Source organism: Sinohyriopsis cumingii, unplaced genomic scaffold (assembly GCF_028554795.1).
Source record: "Sinohyriopsis cumingii isolate HCF-2022 unplaced genomic scaffold, ASM2855479v2 utg000810l, whole genome shotgun sequence".
In the NCBI taxonomy this organism is placed as follows: Eukaryota; Metazoa; Mollusca; class Bivalvia; order Unionida; family Unionidae; genus Sinohyriopsis; species Sinohyriopsis cumingii.
The window spans coordinates 1,045,969-1,070,219 of record NW_028315933.1 but is presented as its reverse complement, the minus strand read 5'-3'; the positions used below and the strand labels follow the sequence as shown (position 1 = coordinate 1,070,219).

The 24,251-nt window shown below is 36.4% G+C and overlaps 1 protein-coding gene across 7 annotated transcripts in view; it reads left to right on the top strand.

Annotated features, from left to right (window-relative positions):
- The window catches only part of LOC149773229 (ubiquitin carboxyl-terminal hydrolase 38-like), a 146,523-nt gene that overhangs the window by 82,207 nt on the left and 40,065 nt on the right, over positions 1-24,251 (top strand). For all 7 annotated transcript variants that reach the window (XM_089946585.1, XM_089946588.1, XM_089946587.1 and 4 more), the window contains 2 exons: positions 20,307-21,272; positions 23,471-23,572. In XM_089946585.1, the coding sequence (XP_089802711.1) occupies positions 20,340-21,272; positions 23,471-23,572 (1,035 nt within the window). In that variant the 5' untranslated portion in view covers positions 20,307-20,339. The remainder of the gene's footprint in view (positions 1-20,306; positions 21,273-23,470; positions 23,573-24,251) is intronic.

The window sequence follows — 24,251 nt, the reverse complement described above, 5'->3', positions numbered from 1 at the left end:
ATGTTATTGGCTATATAATGCCAAGGAAATGTAAGCAAAATGCCTTTCCCAAGGACACACAGGCAGCTGACCTGGGCTGGCCTTGTTGGGCATCAAACCTGTGACACATAGGTAATGAATCAGATGTTTTACCGTCCGAGCAACTGTTGCTCGCAGTTATGATAAAGAATTTTAACTTTTACCTTTCGTCTTTTATCTTGTACAATTACCATTCATGTTTACATTTATTTGGAAAGGCACATTTTCCTTTAAAAAAATTTCTGTTGCAATTTGTTTATCAAACTTTTTGGGGGAACTTTTAATAGAAACCATTTAGCTGGTATTGTGCAGACATACAGTTAAATATGTACATACATAAATTTTTAGCCCTTATTAGTGCTTTGGCAATGATAAATGCAGATATGCACAAATCTACATGTTTATCCTGCCAAAATACATTACAGCAGCTCAGTTTATGGCACTCAATGCCAATAGCTACACTGATTAAGAATTTATGATCTCCATGACTTGTCACTTACTTTGTATTCAGTATAGATATGACTTTTTGAGAGGAGGTGGTGGGGAGAAGGTTTTGACCATGCTTTTAGATAGTTGCCAAGTACAGTTAAATTAGTTTCATTCCTGTGTATCCATGAAAAATGAGGAAATCTTGTCACAGGTAGCCATGGGTGAAAATAGAGCATAGTAAAGTTTTGCTTGTTGCTTATACTAGTGTTCATTTGCAAACTAGGATCAAAACATAAATTATGTCTGTTAAAATAACCTCAGATATGCAGTGTAGACCTGACATGTGTTGTAAGCAAGCTCATAATTTACATGGGAAGTATGCTCACCTACCATATATGTTTGCTTATAAGATGAATCCAATTGCAAACTGCACCGACCCAGATCTGCTGTTGCATAATGTGCTGGAATATCTGGATCTGTGCAGTTTGTTAGAAGTAATCAGTAGAAAAAACAATATAGACACTGATCTGCAGATGCATTATGCTTTTCCATATCAGGATCTTTGTTGTTAGCAGTTTCACTCGACTTGTAATGGCGTATATACAGTATCTTTGAAATTAATAAAATATACGGAGCCAGTGCTGCATGTACAGCCATGCTAATTGTGCAGAATTGTAGCCTCATTAGAAAACATTGCATATTCAGTCCTTGACAATGCTTCCCACTCTGGATTCTGTGATGTAGAATAGGCCCAATGCATCCTCCTACATGATGTAAGAAGTGACTACTGGGGGTTGGGATGCAGAGCTCAGTGGTTAGAATGCTCCAATCAGATTAGCCAGCACTTTACTCCATGCCTCATCACTAAATAACTTATTTGTGTTGCTGTGCTGTAAAGCACCAGACAAAACCAACTAACAAAATACCCAAGTCCCCATATTACAAGACCACTCTCAAGAGAGACCATCTCACGAGAAGCCATCTTGTCCCACACTGATATAGTAACAATTTTTACCAATTTGTTCCCATAAGAGAGACCATCCCTTCTTATGTGTCCAGCTTTTTGAATAGCTTTACATGCATTAGTTTATAGTAAGCAGAAGGCATTCTGATCAAAGATTATCCTAGAACATTAAGGATTATTTCAACTTCAGAATTTAGCATGTTGGAGTGAGAATGCAGCACCATATGGCATTGTGCATTGGCTTCAACTGTTATGCTCATTATATATATTGCACAATATCTACCTCTTTTAAGCAAAACCTGAGGATTTATATTCTCTAAACTTTTTGCAAGAAATTGAAACAACGCTCAAAACGGCAAATCAGATATGATATCTTGTGTGTACCTATATCATGTAGAAATTTGGCATTATAGTAGAGAGTCCAAATTTCAATACACCCCCACCCCCACCCCAATAGGTCTGTTATTGAAACTTTATTCTTGGGACAATGAGCTTGAGGTTGAGGTTGAGGTTGAGCTTCTTCGTCAAAAAATTTGAGAATAAGTGGTGAGTCCTTGAAATAACGAAACTTGTGAGCTAGATCGAGTTTAATTATTAGCCAATCAAAAATATTCAAGAAAGTAAAATTACTTTTGGTTGTTTGATCACAAACCTCAAGCTCAAGACTTTTATGATCTTGAGATTTATTCTGTTTTCTAATAATGTGCATGCAGAATAAATACTGTAGTAGTATTGATCCAAGTCATGGACATATCAAATACAACTAGTACATTTGTGTAGTTGAGGATTTTAATGGTATTGTACTGTAAAGAAAGTATAGCTAGCGCATGTAAGTAATGTAGTCTTTGATATCACTGGCTATTATCTTTTGTACAGTTTTTGAGTCGACTTTTAAAACAAGTCAACCTCTGGGGCACCATTCAACAGCCAAAACCTTTATTACCATTTCTCCGTCCTCATTAAACAACACACATAGTTACGTGTAGCTTCCAATGATCATTGTAGATCATATAATTTAGTTTATGAGTTCAGGTCACATGAACTGACTGACATGTATGGGGACACACGAAAGAGAAATAATTTTGATCTGTCACAGTATATTTGCCAAAAAAATAAATAGTAATTATGACTAGAATCAATATATTAGGGTGTTTAATTGTATGTCTCAGTGACTAGAATCAGTATATTAGGGTGTTGTATGATCAATGACTTGAATCTATATTGGGATGTTGTATGCATCATGAACTTGTCATGCAGTTTGTTACTCACTAGTCTGTTACATACACATGATCCACACCCATTGATACACAACTTGTACTGGATGGTCATTTAGATTACTAATTAGCTGGGCTGTGACAAGTTATTTTTATAGTTGTAATAACTACTGCAAGTCACTGTATTTTCCAGAGGTATATTTATTATGTCCAGAATAGTTCATTGAGGTTTGAACAATTATCCTATAAAACTAAACGTATAAAGTCATGTCTGTGGAACAGATTATGCCAGTATGGATTGATTTGATCTTGTAATTCACGGTATACACCCCTACATAAATGAACTAATGAAGTTGTGTATGGGGGAACTGAATATACCAGTATAGAATGAATTGAGCTTGTAAATCACATACACATCCCTAAAAAATTGAATATATTAAGTCATGTTTGTGGAATTGAATATATGCATTTTTGATTAAATTTATCTTGTAATTCACAGTATACTTTTCTAAAGAACTGAGTGTATACATTCACATAACTGAATATATACCAGTATGGAATATTGTAATTCATAATATACACTCATATAAAACTGAATATTGAATGTATGAAGACCTATATATAGAAATAAATATATCAATATATAATGAATTGATACTGTAATTTATAATAGAACTTAATACATTTTTGAAAGTGAATGACAAGGCTGCATGTACCTGTTTTTGATATACCCATCAACTGTAGAACTTGTGGGGTTGGTATATAAAAAAATCAGTGCAAATATTGGATGATTATTTAAAGATTATATCATTTCATAAATTTCAAATTGAAACCTCACAATTAAGACCACCATATGGGCCTGGAAAATGGTCCACTTGGGAGGTGGTCTTATTTCAGAGATTCAGTTTTCTCTTTTACATAGTGACTGGAACTAAACAGAGATGAAATTGGGGAGTGTTCTTTATTCTGGGGTGGTCATTATTGTGAGGGTTGTATGTATATATATAATAGCATTATACAGTATCACATAAGAACCAAATATACTCTGACCCACCCTTTTCCGTACCATAACCCAGGGTCATAACCCAGGTTATGTTTTATTTATCAGTGTAATTTTAAATGTTGGAACCTGTGACCTGCTGACCCCTTTTCGGGGCACGTAAGCTTCCAAGTGTAGTGAAATAAGATGAGAGTTAAAGACAGACAGACAGATGGATGGATATATTGAGGGTGTCAAAATGTTCCCAGTAGCTTTTAGAAAGGTTTTGCGATAATAATAGGGACTACATTTGCACGCCCTAATGTACAGGAATGATATATCACATCTCTGCCACATAAATATGACAGTATTGTCATTGATTTAAGGTGTAAATGACATCTCTATATAGATTGAATGACTTGGCCGATGAGATCATTATATATTGTACATTGTCAGTTATTACTCACACCAAACCATGCACAGCATAGACTTTAATGTGCGATGATTTGTTGGGGTTTTTGTTTTGGTGTGTGTGTGTGTGTCTCTTGCATTTTGCAGCACAGAAACACTTGCAAGGTTATATCTCACCAAAGCAAGTAAAGTGCATTGCTTAAGGTCACACCACATTGACTGATTTGTGCTGGTCCGACAGTGAGAAATGAGCCTACACCCATGTGGTCAGAAGTCTAATAATTTAACCACTGAGCCACTGTGGCTCCTTGCACAGTCAGCCAGCAGATTAGTATCAATATTGTTAGTTCTACTTGTGATATTTGCTAAACAGCATAAACCCTGATATCTGCCTATGTATTATTGGATGGTCGATCTAGGTCTATTCATGGTTGGGTGCGCTTTATACAATGGCATATTCAGTATTATGTAGCTTCTGGGTTACATGTAGAACATATATGTGGCCAGTGGGTTAGCTGTATAACACATGTAGCTTGTAATTTGCATGTATAACATAACATATATCTGGCCAGTGGGTTAGCTGTTTCACATTTGTAGCTTGTGGGTTACATGTATAACATCCATGTTGCCTATGGGTTAGCAGTATAACATGTACCTTGTAGGTTGCATGTATAACATCTGTGTGGCCTGTGGATTAGCTGTATCTCATTTGTGTGCTACATCTATGTGGCCCGTGGGTTAGCTGTTTCACATTTGTAACTTGTGGGTTACATGTACAACATCAGTGTGGCCTGTGGGTTAGCTGTATCACATGTGCAACTTGTGGGTTACATGTGTAACATCTAAGTGGCCTATGGGTTAGCAGTATAACATGTACCTTGTGGATTACATATATTACATATATGTGGCCAGTGGGTTAGCAGTATAACATGTACCTTGTGGATTACATGTATAACATGTGGAGTGTGAGTTAGCTGTATAACATATGTATCTCGTGGGTTACGTGTATAACATGTTTGGGTTACATGTATAACATGTAGCTGGTGGGTTACATGTATAACACAATGGCCTGTGGATTTTTATATAATATATTTTCAAACGGATTCCTCCAATCTGAAGTTTAGGTCTGTATGTGAAAGCTGTTTGTATGTTACCCATTGACAATATGGTTACAAGATTCACATAAATGTCAAACAAACAACTGAATACAAAATATCACATATTTTTAAGCCCTACCTTTCTTTCTTCATTAAATCCCTCTTCTATATAGAACGTCTTCCCCTTTTTTAATTGTAGGGGAGAATCCACACACACCCATTATTAAAATAAACTTAGCAGACATTACCATTGCATCATAAAAGTGGTTCAAAGGAAAGATAACAGTTGATAATGTGTCAGGTAGTGAAAGCTCAGGAAGTAGAGAAGGGGCATTTTGACATTAATGCCTACTTAATACAGATTCATTTCCAGAAGCAATTTAAATATTAAGAATACAGCCATTGAAAATGTTTCTAATTATAACCTTGGCATTCATGTCGACGGTTTTCTTAATGGGGTTAATAACATATGCAGATTGCTTTCTTTTACAATAGTACTGCTTACATAAATTAAGAAATACCTTCCCACTGATGTCAAAATTAAATTTTTAATGCATTAGAATAAAACATTAGTTATCTACTTTTAAATGTTTTATTAATTGATACTGACTACGCTGTAGAAGCTGGTTACATGCTACACTCTGAAGAAGTTGGTTATGCTGTTGCATTTGGTTATGCACTACACTGTTAAAGCTGGTTATGCACTACACTGTTAAAGCTGGTTACACTCTACACTCTGTAGAAGCTGTTTATGCATTACACTCTGTAGAAGCTGGTTATGCACTACACTGTTAAAGCTGGTTATGCACTACACTGTTTAAGCTGGTCATGCACTACACTGTTGAAGCTGGTTACACTCTACACTCTGTAGAAGCTGGTCTTGCCCTATACCCTGTTGAAGCTGGTTATGTACTGCACTCAGTAGAAGCTGGTCTTGCCCTATACCCTGTTGAAGCTGGTTATGTACTGCACTCTGTAGAAGCTGGTCTTGCCCTATACCCTGTTGAAGCTGGTTATGTACTGCACTCTGTAGAAGCTGGTCTTGCCCTATACCATGTTGAAGCTGGTTACACTCTACACTCTGTAGAAGCTGGTCTTGCCCTATACCCTGTTGAAGCTGGTTATGTACTGCACTCTGTAGAAGCTGGTCTTGCCCTATACCTTGTTGAAGCTGGTTATGTACTGCACTCTGTAGAAGCTGGTCTTGCCCTATACCATGTTGAAGCTGGTTATGTACTGCACTCTGTAGAAGCTGGTCTTGCCCTATACCATGTTGAAGCTGGTTACACTCTACACTCTGTAGAAGCTGGTCTTGCCCTATACCCTGTTGAAGCTGGTTATGTACTGCACTCTGTAGAAGCTGGTCTTGCCCTATACCTTGTTGAAGCTGGTTATGTACTGCACTCTGTAGAAGCTGGTCTTGCCCTATACCATGTTGAAGCTGGTTATGTACTGCACTCTGTAGAAGCTGGTCTTGCCCTATACCATGTTGAAGCTGGTTATGTACTGCACTCTGTAGAAGCTGGTCTTGCCCTATACCATGTTGAAGCTGGTTACACTCTACACTCTGTAGAAGCTGGTCTTGCCCTATACCCTGTTGAAGCTGGTTATGTACTGCACTCTGTAGAAGCTGGTCTTGCCCTATACCTTGTTGAAGCTGGTTATGTACTGCACTCTGTAGAAGCTGGTCTTGCCCTATACCATGTTGAAGCTGGTTATGTACTGCACTCTGTAGAAGCTGGTCTTGCCCTATACCATGTTGAAGCTGGTAATGTACTGCACTCTGTAGAAGCTGGTCTTGCCCTATACCCTGTTGAAGCTGGTAATGTACTGCACTCTATAGAAGCTGGTCTTGCCCTATACCCTGTTGAAGCTGGTAATGTACTGCACTCTATAGAAGCTGGTCATGCCCTATACCCTGTTGAAGCTGGTTATGTACTGCACTCTGTAGAAGCCTGTTAAGAGCTACACTCTGTAGAAGCTGGAAATCTCTTGCAACCAAACGTACAATAAATCGGTTGAAGAAGAGTGCTACAGTTTTAGTTTTTTTTACAACATCTGGAACATGATGCTTTTCAATATAAAACAATCAGATTTTCCAAAGTCCCATTTGAAAATAATGTTTTGACTACATGTTAAACATGAAACAAGTATTCTGTTTCTATTTTTGAACTAGTGCTCAAGTACACAAGGCCTCAAGGGAGAATACTTTTGTATGAGTTGAATTGTCATCCATACATGAAGCAGTATTGTTATTATTATTATTATTATTAATTAAATTTAGCTTATGCAAAACCTGGAATAACATTGTTTTGTCCAGGATGCACAGTTGCATGAATCCTCCTGAAATTAATGAATCCCTCCTTAAAAATGAGTGAGCATGTGCAATCACAATCAATTTTGCCATGCAAATAATGAAATTTGTAATATTCACAAACTAACTGGGTTAGAACTTAAAGATCAATCGCCATAATCAAGCACTTACAAAATGACTTGCATTTGATCACCAGGACAATTAAAGCTAAAATGGGGGGCCCTGAGTGGCCGAGTGGTCTAAAGTGCTCTCCATTACGGATCACTGCCATCTCACCTATGTCAGTGTGGGTTCAAGTCTTGGATTCGGCCAATGTGAGTATGTGAGAAAGCTTGCCAGTAGCTTCTCGAGGGTCGGTGGTCCTTTCCGGTGATTTCCTGGGTTCTTCCTCCACCATTAATACTGGCCACCATTTATAGCCTATCTTGTGCTGAAAAATGGCGTTAAACCCTACAACAACAACAATAACAAAAAAGAAATGTATATCTAAACATTTGAATTAAAATACAGATTTACCTAGTGACTGACAGCATTGGGCAATAGAAACAAATTAAACATGATGTAAACTATTTAACGTTAAATTAATTAGTTTGCAATGGAACAACTTAAAACCTGTTAGACTGCCTGAAGTTCAAACTTGCAAGGTGATCATTTTGAATAGTCACACCGCTCACATTATTGCCATGTCTGTTCATTATACTCTTGAAAAGAAAACGTGAAACACAGCAAGATGCCGAAGAACATGGAATTGAATAGGGGTCATATCAAAGACAGCAAATTATTTGATACCAATCAACCAAAGTTCTGAAATATTTTTAAACTGTTTTTTTAAAATGATAAGCGGTTTTGGGAATGCCTTTTTACTGATGAAATTGAATGGTTTACTTCCAGATTTGGTTGAGGTGGGACAATAATTCCAAGGCACCTGTCTTTGGTGAAGTACATTATACTACAGTGTAGGTATTTACAGAAGCCACAATGCCTTTCACACCTGTTGCAATAGCTTCTCGTGGGTCGGTGGTTCTTTCCGGGGTTTTCCCGGGTTCTTCCTCCACCATTAATACTGGCTGCCATGTATAGCCTATCGTGTGCTGAAAAATGGCGTTAAACCCCACAACAACAACAACAACAACACACCTGTTGCAATATATGTATTACGTATGACAAGATGATGTCTATGCAAGTGTATTGTTTTCAGTTAAAATGATCATTTACCAAGTCTAGATATGAATCTTTAGCAGAAAATCCCAATATCCAAGTTAAGCTTTTTATTGTTGGTCAAAAAGTCTGTCCTGTCAGATGTGTCATGCATATATTAGTATGACTGATTAGATAGACAGAAATCAGCATATACAATTTTAATTGCATTGAATTGTCTGCGTGATTATCATTATAATGTTTGCAATGTTACATGCAGTTCTATTGCATACAGTATTGAGTTATTGTCATTAAGTACATGATCAGTAATGATCTGACAGTAATAAAGATGAACAATTATAAGTTTTATCTTTATCAATTTCAAGTTATTTATGACACACATTTGTGAAACATGCTATTAAGGATCTGTTTATTGGTACAGTTCTTAACATGTATAAAAAAAAACAGTGATTACTTCATTGGGGTGATGTTTTGTATCATGGGGTAGGTTTACTGTATTAATTTTTTGTTTTCCAGAATCCTTATATTTGTCATCAGCTTAACCAGTTAAACTGAAAACTCTTCCTGTTTATTTTGAATGTTTCATTTAAAGATTAGAAGCTGTCATGACCTATATATTTGTAGGTGATGACTATGCCGTCCAGTGCTAGACTTCACCTATATTGCTTTAATGGGAAGAGCTACCTGAAAAAGGTCACTAGACTAGTACTATCATCGTGTCTGTCTGCATCCCATTATTACCTGAATGAAAAAAATATTGCCAGGGTCATCAAAAGGTGAATCTCCTCAGACACAACTGAATGGTCTTTTTTACCAGGTGCAGGTGCAGACTTGTTAGCTGAGGGAGGTGGTTAAAAATGGGGCAGATTTTATTAGACTGAAACCTCAAACAAAACCTTGAAACCAGAAACTTTAACTGGTACCTACTTAACTATTTTTTTAATAAAAATCCTACCCATGCTCATTAATATTCAGTCTATTCAATACTGGTGATCATTTCTGATTCCACTGAGTCATTCAAGCATTGTGTATCCTCGGCACGAGGTAATGTTCACTCTGAAATGACATAGTGTTACTGACATTCATTTTTCTTGGATCTAATTCAGATTTCAGATCTAGATGTCAAACCCAGTTGCACATGTTAAATTAATCCTGAATTATTGTTTGTTGATAGCTCTACTGGTTATAGTGCAAAAGCTATGCAGTGGCCTTTTGTCCAGCATCTGATGTCCATTGGCATAAGTTTCTTACTGCTACTTTTGCTAAATTACTGGAATAATTGCTACAAAACTTTACACGTTCTTCCAGCCCATTGGACATCCAGTATGGCCACAGTAGCAGTGATCTTGAAAATCTTGCTATTGCACAAGAATATCAGAGATGGTTTCTGCAGTGAAAAAGAAAAAGTGGTTTTTGTCACGGATTTGTATAATTTTTTTCAGATAGGTGAGCATCAGATCCATCAAAGGACTCTGTTTATATATAGGGATTTGTAACAGGCAGAAAGTTTTGTTTCATGACCATTAGATATAGCCATCATGATTTTTCATCTGTTTATTTATATTAGTGTTCTTTTGATCATCTGATCACAGAGTAGTATAGGTCCAGAAAAAGCTATGGAGTACTGAAAACTCTATCAAACCTTTTTGTATCAAGATGCCATGTCCTGGCCCTTCTGCCATAAAGATAAGAAATGTTACTCCAGATTTGGAAATCTTACTTGAAAAAATCAATGAAGGATTTTTAGTTTAATCTTTTAGATTTATGTTGGTGAGTTTGGGTCCAGATTGGACAGAATTCAAAACTGACTTAACACATTAACCCCTAGCAGTGACTTAATGGGGCAGGAGGTAGTAGCCTACTGCCGAGCTCTGTAGCATCATTGTCATGCATGATACACTAAACTGGGTGGTATTATAGAAAGGTAGACAGATGTAGCTCTACAATGATACCAAATAATATATAGTATCTAGTTGCACTACAAAATACAGATAAAAAAACTCATTTTTTGGACCCGACTTTTTTCTACCCAAAATTCGCCTGTGGTCGGAATCCAATTTTGTGTCTGGATTTTAGACTTTTTGGTCTCAGATCTAAGGCAAACCAGTATGAACTGCAAACAGACAGATGAGCCTTTGCAAAAAGTAGGATAAGATGGGCGTTTGGAATAAAGAGTGGTCTTCATACAAAAATAATGGCTCCGTTTAGCAAAAAAAAACAACACAAAAGACCTCTAACTTTGACCCTTCTGCTCATTTGCGAGTCAAATAGCAAATGAAAAACAATGTTTCTAACACAACTAGGCAGTATGTTATTGAAAGATCACCGGGGATTTGGTGTTTTCGAGTCTGTTCAGAAATAGCTTTCAAAATGTGTTTCCTACTCGATTTTCAGGCAAAAATGACAAAAAACTCCAGGGGTTAATGTGTTAAGTGTCAGCAATTAGATATTGTAAGACATGCACCAGTATGGATGAATTATTTTCACCAACAAGCATGCAGTTTATCTTAAATCCAGCAGTCTGATTGTCTGAAATTTAAATTGACTACTAATTGAACAAATAAATTCCTTAAGTCCAGACATAAAATTACATCTTACGATTTTAAAATGGTGCGGATAGGTTCATATACTGTATTGTTTTTAAAAAAGCCTCTGCTGCTAACAGTGGGGAACATATTGATCAATCCACCCCAATGGCCTTATCAAAGAGATTGTGTGAAAACCATTCAACTTAGACATACAAAATTTGATGTGTATATTTGTCAGCATAATTGTTATGACATCTTGATTAGACTTTCAGTCCTTTTACAGTCTTGAGTTTGGAAAACTCCTCAGTGAAATCAGCCCCTGACTCTGGTTGGGAATTGAAAACACAGGTTTCAAGGCAATGCAGAAACAGAAAATGCCATGGCGCATATTGCTTTCACAACAGACATATATCTGTACTGATAAATATTGACTTGATCAGGAGAATTAGGAAGTTTAAAGTTATTGAATATTTAATATGATGTTTCCACTGTGGGAGCTGAATTAGTAGATCTTTGTGTCCTTTGGTGAAGGTGGGTCTTGTAAAGTGGGCTACTGCACCGTCACTGTTTTCTCCCAAATCTTCACAAAAATAAATGGTTCTCCATTGTATTGGTCAGGATAAAAAATATCTTATTACTAGACCTTTGGTTATCAGAAGACAAGTTACAATAACCATGGCATGTTAGCACAACTGAGTCTGCATTTATTTATTCAGGACAGTCAGTTTTGCATTATAATTAAACTATCACTGATGGGTACCAGTCTTAGGCTGGTTCAGTAACCATTATTTCTTGGTGAGCTTTAATTGACAAAGATGGTACACATCTAACTCCAGCCTTGTTTAACAGGTGGAATCCCTATGTAGTCACTTGAATAACTTATAGCATTAGAACACTTGTGACTGTGGTGGGCTGGCTCCTGTTGTTTGGACTTTGTATCTGACATCAAGTGAATTTATTATCTATGGTTCTGACCATATTTACTCAAATATTATACATACATTTACTCTTGTATTATATATATATATATATATATATATATATATATATATATATATATATATATATATATATATATATATATATATATATATATATATTCTTAATACTCTTAATTTTAACTTAATGCTCTTGTATTATATGATGGGCCATACCGAGAGACACAGTACAATAGCTGACTTGGGTTATCCAATGATAGGATCCAGTCTTGCACCCATTTGGTTACAAGTACAGCATGCCAATCACTGAGTCACCACAACAATTAGGATACATAAGAACTTGTCAAGAGAGACTTCTTGTGGGAACCCTAAAATCTGGTTGATGATGACTGGTGGTTCCTTAATATCAAAGGTGTTAAACAGTGGTTGGCAACCTATGGCATGCATGCCACCAGGTGGCATCTCAAGAGTTTTTGTGTGACATGCAAAGGGCAGCCAAAAATCTTGATTTTAACAGTGTTACTCTCTTATTGGTGGCACGTGCTTGTTTATTTTATAGTTACAGTGGAACCCTGTTATAACGCGATCATTGGGATCCAACAAATTGGATCGCGTTAATAGCATGGTTTTACAGTATTATACTTTTTCAGAGAACAAATGCATTGGCACACATGTTTATTCATGTCTAATGTATATCATGAATAGGGTTTCAACACCATTTACTATCATGCCATAATGGCATGCCATTCATCCATAATGCATGTAATTCCATTGAAAAATTGCACAAAGATTTAAAATATTCATTAATTTTGTCACAAATCATTGTGTCTGAATTCAGCATCTAATATCTAGCATGAACAGAGTATTAACACCGTTTATTTACCGTCTAATATCGTACCCTGATGTCATGCAGTTAGTCCATATTACATGTAATGCCATTGCAAAAATCTGCATACATATTTATACTATACAGTAATTTTGTCTCAGATCATTATGTGTCTGAATTCAGTGGGAAAAATTAACAGCAAAATTGGGTTAATGTTGTTGTTGTTGTAGGGTTTAATGCCATTTTTCAGCACAAGATAGGTTATACATGGTGGCCAGTGGTGGAGGAAGAACCCGTGAAAACCCTGGAAAGAACCACCGACCCACAAGAAGCTACTGGCAAGTTTTCTCACATACCCACATTGGCAGGATCTGAGATTTTGTGAATATGGAAAGAAACATGTGACAAATACTTTTATAAAGATTTTTAAGCTGATTGCATGTACAATTTCATACCCTTTCAATTTCCAGATAATAAAGTGGCCATTATTTACTGGACAACTGATTACGTCTAATAACACTGCCAAGCCCAGCAAACATGTTGACGGCTTTCGTTTTTTAATGTTTATTAAATTTTGAGAATCTTTTATCAACCACCGCATTGTCTGCTGCTTGGTTGTGTATGCAGTTAAAGAAGAAAAACATCAGCTATTGTTTGTGCAACGATTGAATCCAGAATTAATTGAAGACAATCACAAAGACGACTTACTGGCTTTACTCATGGATCAGTAATAAGTAACATTTCCAATAATGTTTATTTTGGCATAATACTTCAAGAACCTGATGAAATTGTTACAGTTTGGAAACCATGCCACGATTGTATTATATTCGAATTCATATGTGAACTCTTCCCCCAAATGATAATTAACATTTTACACACTATTTCTCGTACATTAAAAAAAATATTTTTCTGGGGTCGAGAAAAATACACTTACATGTATTTAAAATTTCAGGAACCACACCACGATCGTATTATATTTGAATTCATACGTGATCTTTTCCCCAAAATGATAATAAATTTTTTGTACACTATTTCACAACCTTTAAAAAAATATATTTCAGGGTACAAGAAAAATACATTTACATGTATATAAAATTTCAGGAACCACGCCACGATCGTATTATGTTCGAATTAATGCATGATCTCTTCCCCAAAATTATAATACATTTTTTTATACACTATTTCACGTACTTTGAAGAAAAAAAAAATTGTTCGTGTGCAAATGAATATATGAAATTTTTGGGAGCCACGCCACAACCGCATTATAATCAAATTTGTGTTATCACGGGGCGCGTTTTAGTGGGGTCGCACTGTTATCCAGAAAAAGTGGCATTGTGTAAAATAAGTTGCCGATCCCTGTTGTAAAAGACCGCTCTGGTGGCCTAGTGGTTAGAACGTCTGCCTCGGATGCAGGAGGTTGTGGGTTCGATCCCTGGCAGAGTCATACCAATGACTTACAAAAATGGTACTAACAGCTGCCTCGCTTGGCGCTTAGCATTAAGAGGTTAGTGTTAGGACTGGTTGGCCTGGTGTCAGGATAATGTGACTGGTGGGACATCATGCTACATGTCTGCGGCATGATGCCCCAGTGTTAGACATCACTGTAAACTGCCACACTGCAGACATTGTAGCGATATGACTGAAAAATTGTTAAAGCTACGTTAAAAATCCAAATCACACACACACACACACACACACACACATGTTGTAAAATATAGAATTTATAGAAAAAAGAATTGTATGGTCTCCTCATTATCTTAAAAAGAGCACAGTTTTACTGGATGTAAGTCTTGTGGAACTAATTGGATACCTGTAAGATAATACACAATAAACATTGAATACAAATTACGGCTTTTTGTGTTATCTCATAGGTATCATATATACACGCTTATTAGACAAGTCCTAGTGCAAACTGCACAGACCCAGATCTGCCATTGCAAAATGCACTAGCTGTTTGTTAGGAGTAATCAGTAGAACAAAGAACATAGACCCTGATCTCAAGATGCATTATGCTCTGGTAGATCAGAATCTTTGTTGTTTGAAGTTTTTTCTGTAATTATAAGCGATTATATATGATATTCAGTTAGAATTCTCTCAAGAAGTTCAGAAGGATGATCAACAAAAATACAGGTATCTTTCAAGAATAATCAGGAATTTTCTGAGTGAATCAGGAGTTAATGGTTGGTATGTCAGTATATTCAAAATGGCATTCCTCGAGACTTATTCAGTCAATTGAAAGAAAAGGAGAATAAATTGTAATAATTTGTCTGGCAGCTTAAGCTGAAAGTCTTTGTTAACCAAGTTGCCAAATTGGATTTCAGGGAAACATTGTCTATTTATTATGTGTGTGCATATTTAAAGTCAAGATCTGAAGTGTGTACCACCTCTTTTCTATTGAAACATATGGTTATGACTTGACAACATATTAGCTACATAGTCAGTAAATCAATCCAGTAGATAAATTACCATAGTTGAGGTTTGCTAAATGAAGGGCACCTTGATTTATATGCGGCAGGTTTTTATGGCTTTTAGGTATGACATGAACCAGAGTTACAGAAATAAAAGAACCTATAAAAAAAGACAAAATATTTTCATTGGAATGGAAATGGCCAGTATAAAATGCTGGATATTAATGAAAGTTTAATATCTACTGTTTGGGGAAAGGAATCTTTAACTTGGATTCATACATATCAGAAGAAAAATCTTTATAGATTTTTTGCATTTGTTACCAGCTATAAAGTGCATAATATGGATTTTATGGGTACCACAATATTACTTTGGAGTATACATCAATAATTTTAGTATTTTTGAATTTTTTTTTTAAGAATGTGTTTCTATTACATATTTTGACCACCTGTTGAAAGGATTTTATAATTTTTTACTTTTATATGATGTAATTTTTAAAGAATATTAACATCTTTATACTTTATCTTTTATTGTAGAACTACATATTTGCATTTATTTGAAGGGGTTTTTCTTCCTACATTTTTGTGCAATTTCCAATGTCAAAAATTTGGCTGTCATTACTAAGTTAAAAGATTTTTAACCAATTTTATTTATGAAAAATATGCTTATAACAATTTGACCAGCTTTGACACAGTGCATGCTGGCATAGGGACCATTCATTTTTGGATGAATGATCCTGTTTGCCAATCAAATAAGAATAAGGATTTAAAAACTTGAGAAAGCTTGCAAAAATTGTTTTCATAACATGTGGAATCCACAGCATTGGGGGAGATTTCAACAGAATGCATTCTTATCCAGATTTTTCCCCAGCTGCTCTTGCATTTGGTTATTAGGCAGATGTCAGATGGGTGAGCATTCTTGGGCCCACATGAAGGTCTTGTCAAAAAGAGTGCAGCTTATTTAATTTTTTTTAGACCTTATATTTCTAAGGATTGTCCTCTTTAATGCCATTATCTTTGTTTTGCATTTTCCTATTCACACACACACACACACACACACACACACACACACACACACACACACACACACACACACACACACACACACGTGTGTAGTATTAGTATACAGGTTTACTGCAGCATTTTTCTGTTAGTATGTACCACTGTACTTTTTAACTGTACTGGTATTTTGGTAGTTTCTGCAGTAAGTAATATATGGAAATCACTGAGTAATCTTAAGAATTTAATTATTTAACACCATGTTTTTATTTTTAAAAATATTTTTCTTTTGCAAAACAGATGAATTAGTCACAAATTATTTTTTATTTACTGGCCCTATCTGATAAATATTATCATGTCCAGGTGTTGGCATCCCACTCAAAGTTTCTCAGCCAATTATATCAGTGGTGTAGCTAGTAAATCGAAGGCTTCAGTGTCATTTTTATCAGCAAGCTCACAATTGGTTAAAGAGTGTCAGCTATAATCTCAGCTGAATCCTCCCACTTTAGTTACACTTTAGATTACAACTTATACAACAAGCAACTTATACAACAGTGAATTTATCTCCTATAAGGTACTTATCAATTAATATTTACAGTGGGGTTGCTATTTTCTTCTGAGTTATTTCATTTTCTTTTGTCTCAAGACAAAAGATTATTTTTCAGATAATATAATGTGTATAGTATGGTGTTATTTTGCAAAGTATTTTTTTTACAGCTATTGACAGATGGAAATTTTCAAAATTAGCCACAGGCCCCTGCCTCAGAATTGTAAAGTACGTGTCCCAAATACAGTTGTGGTATACTGTGGTACATATTTTGCTACCTTAATAAATAGCATGTACACTGTGGTACAAAATTTTGTTCCAGGTATTAAGCTGTACATAAGCATAGATGCACACATGCACACACACACACACACACACACACACACACACACACACACACACTCTGGAGCCAACTGCAGTTATTGTCACCTTAATCTGTAATGGGTAGATCTGGGTCTACACTGTTCATAGTTGAGTGTTTTTTATTCAGCATACTCACTGTAAAGTCGTTCATTATAACATGGTTCCTGTTATTAGGTGAGTGTGGAAATGGATTCCATTTCGTTAAGTGGTAGTGAAATTATATGTATGATATACTTCATTACAAGGTAGTTTTTTTTCTTCTCCACTATCTGCCATTACCAGACTTTGCATATATTTCTTGCACTGGGGTAAACGATAAGCCCATCAGTTTTGGAGTCCATAGGTCAAGGTCATGAACTTAGAGAATAAGAGAAACTGTTTTTGCACAATACCATTAATTCTACTTCATAGATTTGGATAACATTTTGTAGCTGGCATTCACTTGGGTAAGTAAGTAGATTGTCGATTTTGGGGTCAAAAGAATAAATAGCATGGTCACTATTACTGAAAGAAGAAAAATGGTTTCTGTACAATGATATTTTGCCTCACAGACCTGGACTAAACTTTGTAGATACCTGTTGAATTTGGAGTCAACAAGTCATCAAAGGTTAGGTTCACCATAGCTGAAAAATGACCTCTGTACAATAATTTCAGTTCTCAGCCACGTATCTTCACCAAAGTTTGTGAATGTATTACACTTCGTGTAAGGAGGAGTTCTGGGTCAATAAAGTAATCGTTTCCTGCACTTGGTTGGCCAACCTTGTTACCACTCTTTGGGCCATGTTTCAGATCTGATTTTGATCAAACTTAGAATGTATAGACACAGAGTTAAGATCTTAGTGAGAAAGATACACACGTATGATTGAGACGATCTTGCGCCTGATTAGCTGAGCTTGTTACCCGATTGGAAGCCATATTTGTCAAGATCTTGATCAGACTTGCAATAGTGGCAGATTTGTCTAAAGTGCTCACCGTTATGGATCACTGCCATCTTACCTGTGTGGGTTTGAGTCTCAGGCTTGGCCAGTATGGGTATGTGAGAAAGCTTGCTGGTGTCTTCTTGTGGGTTGGTGGTTCTTTCTGTGGTTTTCCCGCTAGTTCTTCCTCCACCATGTATAGCTTATCCTGTACTGAAAAATGGCATTAAACCCTATGACAACAATAACAACAACAGACCTGCAATATGGGCTTATATCATGATGATCTTGGACGAGTTTGATAAGGAGTGTTGTTGTTGTTGTTGTTGTGGGGTTTAACGCCATTTTTCAGCACACGATAGGCTATACATGGCGGCCAATATTAATGGTGGAGGAAGAACCTGGAAAAAAACTCGGAAAGAACCACCAACCCATGAGAAGCTACTGGCAAGCTTTCTCACATACCCACATTTGCTGAATCCGAGACTCGAACCGGTGTAGACAGAGGTGAGATGGCAGTGATCCGTAATGGAGAGCGCTTTAGACCACTTGGCCACTCGGGGCCCCTTGATAAGGAGTGAGATCCATGCATATTAGTGAGATGTTCTTGCATCTAATTGTCCGAATTTGTTACCAGTCTGTAAGTCATATTTGTGATCTGATTTTGATCAAACTTGGAACATATACATGATGGTAATAAGCAAGATCCATTCATGTTTATGAGGTGATCCATATGATTGGCTAAGTTTTATACCACTCTGAAAGCCATAATTCTACTCAGATTTTGATAACAATTGGAATATTGACTTGTATCATCAAGTGTGCCTATTATTGTGGTGATCTTGCATCAGATTGGCAAGTGTCATCTCTATTATGGACAACACAGCTTAGACAGACTTTTTCTCCCAATATATTCTAGTGCCTGCTCGAGACTAAACCATGGGTACTCTTTCTGCTGTTTGCTTGTTATGGTCACTTCAGATTTACACCAAGGTACACCAGACAGAATGTGAATTATTTATTCCGTTTTATTGAGATTGTATATATTAAAATAATATGTTGTTCAGGTAATAATGACAAAGTCTTTTCTCAGAGGAAAACAGGAAACATTCTTTTTATTTTAGACCTAAAAGATTATGTGGCAACTAAGTGCACCAAACTTTTCTTTCCAGTCATCAGTTTTACAACGTGTAGGAATTTGCATTTACAAGCTTACATTTGTCAGTTTCTCAAGGGAGTAGTTTAAAGGGCAGTAGGGTCTCTTGTCAGTATAACTTACAGTGGCTATGTTAACTGTTAATAGTTCAGGTAGTATTTATACATGAATAAACAATCCCATACATGCATTCCTAGCTCAACATCATGTTGGACAAATATGTACACAAATGTCCGGAATGATATGAACAAGAATTATGTAAAACTGATCAGCGGGGAAAGTGCAGTATATCTCATATGTCAAACCCAGGGAGCCAGCCTGATACATTTTTAACAAGTTACAGTGGGCTGATAATTACCATATGTACTTGCTTATAAGTCAAGTCAAACTGCAAACTGCGCAGACCCAGATCTTCAGTCACATAATGTGCCAGCAGATCTGAGTCTGTGAAGTTTGTTAACAGCAATCATTTGAAGAAACATCATAGACCATGTGATGGCAGATCAGGGTCTATGATGTTTGCAGTTAGATTCAACTTGCATGGTAGGCAAAATGATCTTTTAGTAAATATTTGCTAAAATTATGTAAAAGTGAGAATAGGCTTATTGTTAAACAGTCATCTTATAAACAGAGTAATACTACTTGTTTTATTATCTTTCGATTATTATTGCTAAATGTACAGTCTGTCAAATGTTGATCAAGTGGAGTGCAAAACTCCAACTTACCAAGAGGATATAATGATGGATATAAGTTAGGTGCAACATAAACCCAGATGGCAAGTTAGTTTAACAATAACAAGCAAAGGTAATACCATATATATTCGCTTATAAGATGAACCTACTTGCAAATGGTGCAATTTGTTAGGAGTAATAAGTAGCACAAACAACATGCACCCTAATCTGCTGGTATGTTATGATAAGGCAGATCAGGATCTTTGTTGTTTGCAGTTGGACTTGACTTATAAGCGAGTATATATGATACTCCTTACAATCTGCATTAGAACATTTCAAACAGAGGTGTAAAAGTTGATTTCTTTTTTTCAGTCTACTGTAAAAGAGAAAAAGAGCAAAGAGAAGATGGATGCTATACTGAAGGGAATCCTAATGTCCAGTCATCCAGACAGTGTCAAGAAACAGCTTATGGAAAAAGTTGCAAGCCAAGGTTCGAGTCCACAGCCTGTTAGTGTGGTCAGTTCTGTGCTTCAGCTTATGTCACAGTTCTACATAGAGGGCCAGTCAGAGTTTGAGAGAAATCAGGCTTTGTATGTATATATTAACTGGGCAAAGTTCAATATGACAGTATTTGAAGAGTTCTTCAGCAAGGACTTCTTACTTGGCTTGCTTAGCAAGAAGTACAAAAGTGAACCCAATGCTGTCAGTCTTATTCATTGTACTTTTCATCTGCTTCAGTCGACCCTTGGTTTCACAAATTACACGACGATTGTAGAGGCAAAGGCTGTTGAATATGTTCGAGAGCATCCGTATATGCCCTGCTTGAAAAACTTAGCTGAGCTACTGATGGAATTCAAGGACTGCGTTCCTAAAGGAAATGTAACCAGTGGATTTTGTTCCTCCCTTATTCATGCCATGAGTCTCTGTAGGCCTCCTGAAGATGAGAAGCATATTTTAGGGTACATCAAAGATGCTAACACAGTTGCATCTCTTCTTGATCACATTTGGAGGAACATGGATTCTACTGGAATCACCACCTCACTCCAGGTTATCTTTCGCATCATCTCTTCCAATGAAGACCTTGAGCCATCCCTGTGTCTTGGATCGCTCGTTCCATACATCCCACTTCAGCTTATTGATCAGATGGTGAACAATGCCATACAAAGCGATGCTATTGACAATAAGAGCATGACCTTTGCCCTCCAGCACATGATAGATTGGTTACAGTGGCCCACAGCTAGATATGTTGACCATTGGGTGGTGGGTTTCTTGAAGGGTCTGGCATCTGTTCAGAAGTACAGCATACTGATTGAAGTGACCGAGTCAAAGATAGAACAAGTAAGTCCACTTATAGATAACTTATGTATAATTTTAATTATATTTTTCAGATTTGTAAAAAATATTACACTTTGTTCAAGTCACAGAAACATATAAACTTTGAACCCATTTACCTGAAAGGCATCCATTAAGACATTTGTTCCTGGATAACTTCCTCTAAGCCTTTAGGAGGAAGAGGGGGTGTTGGTGATGGCAGTGATGATGAAAATGATATGATGATGATGATAATGATAGTCATGTGTCAAAAGATGTCAAACACTGTTTAATGAACTTAAAAACAGCCACCCAGCTGTATTTACCAAATGTTCAAGTTTTTTGAGGCATTAATATTACATAATTTACATTACATCACAGGAGTATGACAGAATTTTCAAGTCTTCTAAATATTCACTGAAAAGTTGGCAGTTATAGCCAGACTGAGGTAACAATGCCATATATACTCTTTTAAGTTCAGTCAAACTGTGGATAACAAAGAACCTGATATACCATGGCATAATGCACCTGCACATCAGGGTCTATGATGTTTGTTCTGCTGATTACTCCTAACAAACTACACAGACCCAGATCTGGTGGCACATTATGCGACAGCAAATCTGTGTCTGTGCAGTTTGCAGTTGGATTTGTCATATAAGAGAGTATATAAGGTATAGATTCTGTGATCAGGTGAACTGGTTTTGGTTAAATAGTAGGATTTCTTACTTATTTTTGAGAAATTTAAACAATCTTTTTAAAAAAAGTTCGAATTCCCACAAAACACCTTAAAACTAAAGACATTCATATCAATCAAAAACAAACTTTTTTCTCTAAAATTGAGCTGAAAAAATGTGATACTTATGCTCAGTATGACAGGCATATGACATCAATATAAATCATTGTAAAAGGTCAAGTTTGATTAACATTACTCTCCTTTAAATCCAAGGAGGTCTCAGTCTATTGTTTACATGTCTGAGTACAGACATTAAACTGACATTTATTACTTGAAGCCTGATTGGAAATAATGAACTTGAATCAGAGTTGATATAATATGGTTCATAAAGTTTTGATTTTAATAAATGATTTATTGACTTGTCTGTTAAATATATATTGAGCACATGAGCACTTTAAGATAAATAGGCTGCATTTATATGATAGCTCATGACTGATATATCTACACCTAAGTTCCGAAAGTGGTAAGAAAATTGTGTTATTGCTTTGCTACAAAAGAAATGACAATTTTGAGAAATAAAACGAATCTTCCCTAAGTGACCTTTCTGTAAAAGTGCTTTCTTTGCTACATTATTTGGTTTTAGTAAGACTGTTCAGATACTAATAAAACCATGTCTTTGTTACAATTCTCCACCCTGTAGGAGGATGTAGTCACATGAACAGGAAGAGTTTATTTGAAATTGAAGTGAGTTTTTTAAGTATGAAAAAGTAAAAGTTATGCAGTAGCAACAGGTAAGTGTTGCATAATTAAAATTAGTTTTATCCCTCCAGAAAAATACATTTCTGTACAATAACATCAGTTCTGTATCAAAGACTTGGAGTAAGGGTTAAGCCTGTTGATTTTGGGTCAACAGCTGAAAGGTTAAGGTCACTGACTGAAAGTAGAAAAATGGTGTCTGCACAAAACAGTTCCTTAGTTTGTGATTTAATTACATGCTGAATAAGAAAAAAATCATTTTGATTTTGGAGTTGAAAGTGCAAAGGTTGAGGTTACTGACTGAAAGAAGAGACGTTTTTTCATAATAGTTAGACACTACATACCTGACCAAAAATTTTGGATGGCTTACACTTACTGTATGGAAGGGTCCATATTTATGTTGGTTTCAATAGGTCAAATGGTCAGGGTCATTGTGACTCGATGAAGAATGGGTTTTGCAGGAAAACTTTTTTTCTAGAGTACCTTCCTTTATCAAAAATGTGTGGATGGTTTGCACTTGGGGCAATAAAATCAAGTAAGAAAATAAAGCTTTCTGTTCAGTAAGTTTAGTTCAAGACCACATACTTTGTTGGTTAGTAGCCTGCAGAGATGATCATGCCCAACATGTACCTTCAAAGAGGAAAGCTGAACATATGATATATGTAATAATATGCCATTCATGGTGCTTTTGTTATTCTTCTGGGAGGAAATAACCTAGGTCATCTTAATTATTTTTACATATATGTTATCTTTCATTCATTACAATTTGTATCCTTCATCTTGTTATGTATTTCAGATATTTGAGAAGCTGCAATTTGCTCCAGTAAGGGAGAGTGGTCTGAACATTGCCAGTCACATGCTTCAGAGTTTCCAGCATTCTCCTGATCCCTTCCATAAGGTAAGTGACTTGGGCCCATTCAAGTTTTGGTCAGCAGCTTGTCCAGTCAACTAAGTAAAAAATACCATCCATACCCACTTATTAGTCAAGTCCAGCTGCCTTGATCTGGGGGCCTACGAGTGGCCAAGTGGTCTAAAGCGCTCTCTGTTACAGTTCACTGTCATCTCACCTCTGTCTGCGTGGGTTCAAGTCTCGAATTTGGCCAATGTTGGTATGTGAGAAAGCTTGCCAATAGCTTCTCGTGGGTCGGTGGTTCTTTCCGATTTTTTTCTGGTTCTTCCTCCATCATTAATACTGGCCGCCATGTATAGCCTATCATGTCCTGAAAAATGGCGTAAAACCCTAAAACAACAACAACAACAAGGCCTTGATCTGCTGTTACATGATGCACAAACAGATCAAGGTCTGTGTTGTTAGTGCTATTGATTACTCTTAACAAGGGGCCATGAGTGGCCGAGTGGTCTAAAATGCTCTCCGTTACGGATCACTGCCATCTCACCTCTGTCTGCGTGGGTTTGAGTTTCAGATTTGGCTAATGTGGTTACGTGAGAAAGCTTGCCAGTATAGCTTCTCGTGGGTCGGTGGCTCTTTCTGTAGTTTTCCCGGGTTCTTCTTCCACCATTAATACTGGCTGCCATGTATAGCCTATCGTTTAATGAAAAATGGCATTAAACCACAC